General features: G+C 31.9%; 1 protein-coding gene across 1 annotated transcript; it reads left to right on the top strand.

Annotated features, from left to right (window-relative positions):
* The first annotated feature begins 4,907 nt into the window (after positions 1 to 4,907).
* On the top strand, positions 4,908 to 7,384 carry LOC149534384 (bidirectional sugar transporter SWEET5-like). The gene is made up of 5 exons (XM_089806920.1): positions 4,908 to 5,125; positions 5,258 to 5,474; positions 6,003 to 6,161; positions 6,451 to 6,573; positions 6,656 to 7,384. Exons 1-5 carry the CDS (start codon positions 5,034 to 5,036, stop codon positions 6,791 to 6,793), a joined length of 729 nt encoding a protein of 242 aa, XP_089663046.1. The 5' UTR covers positions 4,908 to 5,033; the 3' UTR covers positions 6,794 to 7,384.
* Positions 7,385 to 8,628: the final 1,244 nt, after the last annotated feature.

The raw sequence follows: 8,628 nt of genomic DNA on the forward strand, positions 1-8,628 counted from the left end.
AACGAGGCATACATACCCTACCCTCCAGTGGGATTTGAACTGGTGACCTCTCTTTCAAGAATACAAGTTCTCCACCACTAAATTATATAATCTCGAGAAGAAGGAAGGAGGGATTCTGTCTTATCACCTCAATGAGTTTAACACTCTTGTCAACTAAGAAATTTCAATGGGAATGACACAAGATGACGAGAACAAAGTTGTTCTCTTATTACATTTGCTACCCAATAGTGGATAGACTTGTGATAGCGATTAGTTCTTAAGTTTTGGGAAAAAGTAAGATAATTTTTTATAATGTTGCTTCCACTCTTTTGAGCGAAGATATGAGAAGAAGAATCTAAGAGACTTCATCTACTAATCCTCTTACCATGGTTAGCACTAAGAATAGAGGAAGAAGTCATCCTCGAGGAAACAATCATAATTGAAGAAGATCTAAAGCAACTAATAGATCAAATTCAAGAGTTAGATATGGAGAATGTTGGTTTTGTGGTAATAGTGGTCACTCAAAGAAAAATTGTTGGTCTTACAAGAAGGCACAAGAAAAAGTGTGGAATAGTGAAGCCAACACAACATATGAGGGATGATAGTGTCTTAATTATTGCTACATCTGACACCACTTGAGGTTAGATTTCAGAGCCTCTTTTCATGCCACCTCTTGTATGAAGTATTTGATGACTATCATAAAGCGCATTTTGGAAAAGTTTTCTTGGAGATAACATGTAATGTGAGATAGTTGGTAAAAGTGATATTATGTTGTGATTGTAAGGAGGAGACCAATGGTTGCTAAAGGATGTTTCTGTTATAACATTTACAATTATGTAATGATTCCATCTTTTGGCCTTCACGTTCTTTTAGTAGTTGACCAAGTGTGTGTGCATTAGCCTTGTTCTACATGGTCCCGAGGGCTAACGAAGGGTTTAATGGGATCCTGGAGTGTTTTGGCCTAGTCCTTTCCAGTTTGGGCCAAAACGAAGTTGATTTACTCAGTTTCAGGCATACTTACTATTTTTAGTAAGTCGACAGGACACAGTGCAGGTCAATTTTGGTGATTGGATTCGATACTCCTCGGTGAGAGCTTTTCGATGAGCTATCACTCGCATAATTCGGAGTCCGATTGCTAATACATTTTAATGCCTGAAGTTTTATTAAAGTAACATCTAATTTAATTGTAAAATATTGAAGTGTTACTTTAATATTTATTTTATGGTGATGTGTACCCAAGGGAGACATAAGGGGTATTTTAATATATGTTTTATATATTACACATCTTTTATCCCACATTGCCCATATGAGTTGAGCGGACCCTTGGAAATAGAATAAAAGGAAGCATTTGTGGCTTCATTAGACAGGTTGAATATGAGAAGAAATTGGTGTGTGAGTTGCAGCTTTGTTCTTGGCGTTTGAGGATATCTATCCTCTCTTGTAACATTCTAGACGTCATTCCCTTGGGGTTTGGCCTTTGGAATTCTTTCTTATTGGCTTCATTATCAGGCAGTTTAGTTGCATTTCCGGCTACAGGCAGATTTGGTATTTTGCTCATATCTTCTTCACTACTTGTCCGACGCTTATGCCGCTTTGAGAGAATGATATTACGAAGGTAGTGGACTGATTGAAGGACAAAGTACTGTAGCAGCAAGTTCGAAAGCATGTGCTGGAGTATTATGTCAATAATGCTAAAGTAATTAGTGAGTTGATAAATCTGCCATGTATTTGGTTTTATGAATTCTGAAAATAACATTTATTTGGTTGTAGTTCATCTCCACTTTGCATATTATTGTAGTTTCTTTCTTTTTTATGTTGTATGATACCAATTCCATGCACAAACACAACAAACAAATAAATGTTCGATTTCTGGAGTTATATGGGGTTTAAAACATTAAACGGAGAAATAACAGGTTGAATGCAAATTGTTTGACATAATTCCTTTCAGCAATTTGGTTTAGTTTTTGGGACATTCAGGGGTGCCCATTACAAATTAACTTGATGTCATCCATACAATACTTTTGTCAGCGTGGACATAGCCACAAGTTGTGGTGAGCCATGATAAATTGTCAGTCCCATTTTATTTGTATTTTCTCTTGTCTAGTTTAAATTCATCTATTATTTTCACTTTGATTATTTCATTCTCTTCAAAGATTGCATATAGATGTATTTAGTTTATATTACATTAAATTATTACAATACTTTAATTTAGTTTATATGAGATATTTTTCAATTAGATGTGTCTAATGTTTATTCTAATTATTTATATTGTTCTTTTGTTTCTATATATAAGAGACTTGTAGAATATATAGTTAACTAAGGGAACCAATAAAAAAACTATGTTAAACATGCACATTTTTCATTTTAAAGCTATCTAAATGTTTCAATCTGTGTGAAGTTCACAACAAAAGTCTCTTGATTTTTAAGCCTTTCTCCTTGCTTGTTGCTTCATTTTAGGCTTTTACTTACTGCTTGAATGAGTTAACAAATAATTTTTTGCACATAAAAGATTAAAACATTTAAATGTCTTCTATATTCTTTTCAATGGTCCTTACATGCCTTGAATTTTATTCTATGGTTAAAAGACTAGAATTGAAGCTAATCATTTAATTCATTTATGTGAGTTTTTTTCTATGAAGTATTCACTATTTCCTTAGCCACTTGTTTGAATCAATGAGGATTTTATTTTATAATTTACTTTTCAAAAAAATAAAAAATAAAAATTCTAAATATAATTGATAGTTTAAAATATAAATTTATTATATAATTAATAATAAAATTGTAAACTCTTGGTCTATGTATCTATATTGCTTCATAGGTGCAACCTTTTCAAGTTTAGTTTATTATTGTATTATTATTCCCATCACAGTTCAAGTTTCTCATTTCCAAAAACATAGCAACAAAGGTGATCATTGCATCTATTTATAATTTTCATGTATTTTAGACATCTAGGTAAACAAGACAAAAACAACATAAAAGAATGTATCATATAAGGAAGACTGGTCAAAGTTTGTATGTTCAGGATATTGCTTTGAAAGTAATATGAAGTGGGTTCACCATCAACTTTGTACATTATTTTCTAACCATTCCTTTCTCATTCCTCTTCCATCTTTTTATGATTTCCACTCAAGGGTCCTAGTTCAATCATGCTTAAAAGTAGGTTTCAAATGTTTAACAATAATAAAGGGTGGGCCAAACTGGAGGTGATGAAATAAGTGCTAAGTATTTCAATCATTGTCATAAAAGATTGATTCTTGTGAACTACTAGTCATGAAATATGGGTCAATAAGTTTGACTGTAAAAGTTGTGCAATTGAATCTAGCTAACAATATCAAAATTGTTAAACCAACTAAGAATAGTTTATATATGTCATTAGGGATGGAAATAGAGGCATCTAGCTTTGCATGTACAAATATTGGTAATAAAGTGAATTTGGAATTGTTTGTTAGCTACTCTAGTGCTATTACAATGAGAATAAAAAGGATATTAGAATTAAATGCATTAAACATTATTGCTCTAGCTCTTAGTTTAGGATGTGAAAACAACAAAGGCACAAACCATCCCAAAAATTTTCAAAGGATAAAGATAGTTCTAAGATTATATCAAGTGGAAGATTGAGGACCCTAGATAGTCTCTTTAAACCAAACAGAAAAGAAAAGATTTTTTTGGGACTCTTCCAGTGGGACGTCATTAATTTTTCTCAAGGTTTAGTTGTTCTTTGTATTTGTTATATATAAAGATTATGTGATATGAGAGACTTAAATAGTCGACCCAAACAAAATATGTTAGAATAAATTATTTTGGACCAAAAGATAAATATTCTACTTCTTCATGAAAAACAAAAGAGGAAGGACTAAATAAAAGTGCGAATAAAGTATGGCCCCTTACTAATTTTTCTTTAGTCATGTGAATATTGTCTCAAGTGTAAAAATTAAATTAGAAACATGTTATTTATCCATTTTCACTATTTATGTGATAATGATCACATCAATAAACAACAATCATTGAAAATAACTTTAGATTTGACTTTAAAAAAAACATTCACAACTTCCATAATTTGTAGAACCAATTAAGATTATTTTAGTTGTGATAATACACAAATAAAATATAAATAAGACTAACCTATAAAAAAAATCAATTAACAATATATATTTCATGTTAAACAATATGATTTTGTATAATACTCATTACATCAAAATCCATATCATTTTTTCTAAAACTAGTTTTACCATTAAAAACTTTTCAAATAAATAATAATAATAAATATTACCCCATTATAGATAGCGTATTGATTGATATTTACATGGAGGCAATTGAGCAAAATTTCATTTGAGTTCTGCTCTGAATTTAAGCATCCAATACAGGCCAATGCGCATTGGCTATGGATTTACCTTCTTAAAACCTTGATACAATCGTAAAGCTTGTGCTTGCCATACGTTCCTTTTCCTCAAGATAATTAAATCATATGATTCTGTGTAGGTTTATATATTTTCTTTCCCTAGCTGTTCTTTCTAGTTTCTCTCTATACAATTTTTAGCCAGGGAGTTTTCTGACAAAGAGAAACGTGCGGTAATGTCTTTTGTGAGGTCACAAAGACATAAATGACAGAATAGTCGCTCTCAGCAACCCTCCTAAACGAGTAATATCTTTTCACAGTTGATATTCAATGGAAAGTTTGAAAAAGTGGTTGCTACAGCTGAACAAATAAAACCATCTAAATGAGGAAAACTAAACCATCTAATAAGAAAAAATGAGTAGGTGAAGGCCAATACGATCAGAAGATTATCTACTCAAGGATGTAGTTTCAGACTAGAATATAGTCAATGTAGTTCAACAAATCAACCAAATTTTAATGTATAAAAATAATGTTGTAGTTAGTAATATGAAGTACGTGTTTACGAAGGAAGCCAAAACTATTGGGCTTTGCTTAAGGCTTAAATAGTTTAATTTTCTTCTGATTGAAAGCATATTTCGTTTTCTTCCTAATGGGAAAAATTTGATATCATGTAGAGTGTAAGCAAGAAAAAATCTAAATCAAATTTAGTTGATTAAACATGCATCGATTCACATCTATACTAGAAGCCAAATCTTCTTCCTGGGTTGCTGCAGGAAACATACTTCGCCTCACCTTGTTTCTCTCACCCTTGTAAGATTGCTTTGCTTTGTTTTGTTTTTCAAAGATTTGGGCTTTGCATGAAAACTAATTTCATGAAGTGCTGCTGAAAAAATTGATCAATTTCTTGTTTTTTCTTATTTGGGTGAATGTCCGTGTATCCAGTCCAATAGTAAAGGCCATTATAAATAATAAAGACACAGGATCCTATTCAGCTTTTACTTACATTTGCACAACATTGAACTGTGCAATCTGGACGTTCTATGGTGCCCATTTAGACCAGAATAATAAATTCCTCATCACCTATGTCAATGGTGTTGGAGCTCTTCTGCACACTGGTTACCTCACAATTCATTACCTTCATGCTCCTCAGAAAGAAAAGGTATTTCAGTGTTAAATAAATATGTTTTTATAATGTATACTTTGCTCAGGGTTTTCTTATGGGATTTGCCCATTTAGAGTTTTGAAAGTTCCAAACTGAAAAGCTTGAGTGTTCCAATGATTGATCAATTTTGTAGAAAGATCTATCCATTACATAGATTTTCATTTTCATTAAGAAAAATATCATAACAATGGAGAATAAACACTCGTTTTAGAAGTAGTAACAATTAAGATAAGAATTTGTAAGCTTTAACATAGAACTTTGATGATGGGTCTAGAAAGTGAAATCTAATTGTTAGAAATTCAAAACTTCCACATGTACTGATCTCAGAAGCAAACTATTGTAGAAAAATGAAAGTTTCAAATTCATAATGCTTAATATGAAAATGATTTAAATTATAAGATCGAAAAATCATACAATCTAATTAAAAAACACTCTTAATTAAATTATTTTATAATATATATTGCTAAGCTGATAATAAATAATGTTTGACTAAATAATCACATTGTTCGTCTTGTGATTATCCAGGCTCGTATTATTCTGTTCAAAGTTGCATCGTTGATGATAATGGGCACAATTATTGCAAGTGCAATTTTCCTTGTTCCTAAAGATAATAGAGTTACAGTTGTTGGATGGGCTTGTGGAGTTCTCAACATAGTTATGCATGCGGCCCCTTTATCTGTTGTGGTAAGATCTTTTTTAATTCAATTGTAAATGGGATGGAAGATGAGTTTGATTTTAAAAGAAATAATTCAATAAAATAAGTTAGAATGATTATGATAGTCTTTTATTTTGTTTTGCTATGATCTATAAGGATCACAGCCCTTGCCAATTTATCTTATAAATAAAAAGTAATCTAATCAAATATATGAATCAGCTATCTTAGATATAAGATTGTTGTAGTACTAAAATTGTCATCAATTGGATAGTGATTTTTTTTTTACACCTTGTGTCTGTGATTTGCAACATGTTGCAGAAGCAAGTAATAACTACCAATGATGTGAGTAGCATGTCATTTCTTGTTTCTTTCTTCAGTCTTCTAAACGCTGCAGTATGGCTGGCTTTTAGTGTCCTTCATAAAGATGCTAAGGCTACTATGGTAAGTCCTCTAAACATTCTATGGTTTTGATTAGATATAAAATTTACATGAAGGCTGATAATTAGAATGGTTTTGTTTGTAGATACCCAATGCGGTGGCCACTATATTTGCAGTAATTGAAGTGTTGGTGTATTTAATGTACTGTGAAAACAATGCCCCCTCGGGGGGGCGTGATTACGATGATGAACCCATGGGCAGAATGGAGCACATGACAGCTTGAACATGATAGAGTTTTGTAAAAATGGGTTTCCTTGCTTTATAAGATCTCTATCAAGTAGAGAGCGAGGAAAAAGGAAATGTGTTATGACAAATGATGGACGGATTTAAAAGATCTTTGTGATATCTGTTTATAAGTGTATGTAATTCATTTAAGACTCGATGGTGAAATCTCAGCGGCACAAGTCATAGCAACGGCAAACTACGATTTCCAAAGGTAAAACGTGAGTTGGTACTGGTTTTAATTGATGTTAAAGTTAAAAAGATATTCAGTGATGTGAACTTGGAGCGATGGAGTGACGTGATAAGTTGGTTCACAACTCGCAAAGACAAAGGTGGCCTTTATGTTCAAAATATTTATGTTGACTGCGCTGGCATGAAAGCGTTGTGTTGGCAAATTTCAACAAAGATGTTTTCTCAAGTGTTGATTTGGAATTTTATTTATAATTTTTAACTATTCTATTAAAAAAATTATGTTACATATAGGAATGGAAATTATTTTTCAAAATCTAGATAAAGAATATAGTTTATTCTTTAGATATCTGTGTGAAATGAAATTTGAGAATAAAAGTAAGATTATCTATTTTATAATAAATTTGTGAACACAGGATGAACTCTTTCTTTTTTAATGAAATCATATCCCATGCTTCATAAGATCTAAAAGTATTTACAAATATTTCTTAGAAGTAAAAATATTACCATAAATAACAAAGAGGTCTCATAGCTTCAAAGCTAACATCTATCTCTTCAAAAACTAGTTTTCACTATAAACACTAGCTCTCCATTTTCAAATCATTGCCTCTACCCAAGGCTACAAGGATTAACAACTCAATGATCTATAACCTATTGGTCATAATATACTATACAAACTCTTTTTCCTGAACTATAAAAACTTTACCTATTGTCACTCACATTCATGTCATCAGTAAAGCCTCGTTTAACTCTCCTCTTAAGAAAACATTTTTGTTTTGTTTACTTCACAAAGCCTAAAAGGGCTCTTGAGTTGTGGCTACAAATGTATTTTTGGTGTTTCTAAATGGAAAAAGGTGTTGGACAACATCTCATACTTTGAAATGCGTGGACTTTTTTGTAAGTTCAAGCATGTTATGGCCCTCACTTATTACACTATAGTCCTTGATTTTAGAGCAGTGACACCTAGTAGTCTGAGGTAACATGTGGATTCTTCATTTTTTCCTTTTACTCTACTATTGATTGGGATGTTGTTCTAACCATGGGTACATGGAAATGTGTGTCTTGTGTTATGTCCCTTTGCTCTTGGTCACCCTATTTTATCCCTTGAGTCAAACATATTACATTTTTCCCTACCTACAAAAGGTTGTCTCACCTTTCCTTGATTTCTAGTACAAATCTACCCATGAAGATATTAGGAATATGTTGGGTTTTTTTTCTCAAAGTGAACCCTAATACCAACTTTTTATCCCTATTTCTATGCTTGGATTTTGATGGATTTGAACCTTTCTAAGATACTTTTTGTTGAAACTTCCCTAGAGGTGGATAAGTTTCCTTTGAGACATATTTTGGACTATGAGGGATCTCTTTCCAATGTAGATACTATTTTTCATGAGGTTATTTTTCTTTTACTTTTCACTGTGGATCTCGTTTACATTGTTCTCCCACATAGCAAAAGAGTGTTGATTATTTTTATTTCATGATTTTTTCTATCAATTAGAATTTTGTGTCATATTCTTTGGTGGATACAACCCCTCCCTTTTTGCTAGTTTTTCTAGTTTGGTACTTCTTCCCTTATTCCTAATCATATGGACCCTCATATGGATTCTTATAGTAGCCCTTATTATTCTATCCCCATCCCATCTATGG

Source organism: Cupressus sempervirens, chromosome 10 (genome assembly GCF_028749045.1).
Source record: "Cupressus sempervirens isolate cs-2001-9-10 chromosome 10, ASM2874904v1, whole genome shotgun sequence".
Taxonomy (NCBI): Eukaryota; Viridiplantae; Streptophyta; class Pinopsida; order Cupressales; family Cupressaceae; genus Cupressus; species Cupressus sempervirens.

Excerpts from the sequence above, each read along its gene's own strand:
- LOC149534384 (XM_089806920.1), top strand. The coding sequence starts at position 5,034 with ATGCATCGATTCACATCTATACTAGAAGCCAAATCTTCTTCCTGGGTT. Across the intron at positions 6,162-6,450 it reads CGGCCCCTTTATCTGTTGTG|AAGCAAGTAATAACTACCAA; the intron begins GTAAGATCTTTT and ends AACATGTTGCAG. Across the intron at positions 6,574-6,655 it reads AAGATGCTAAGGCTACTATG|ATACCCAATGCGGTGGCCAC; the intron begins GTAAGTCCTCTA and ends TTTTGTTTGTAG.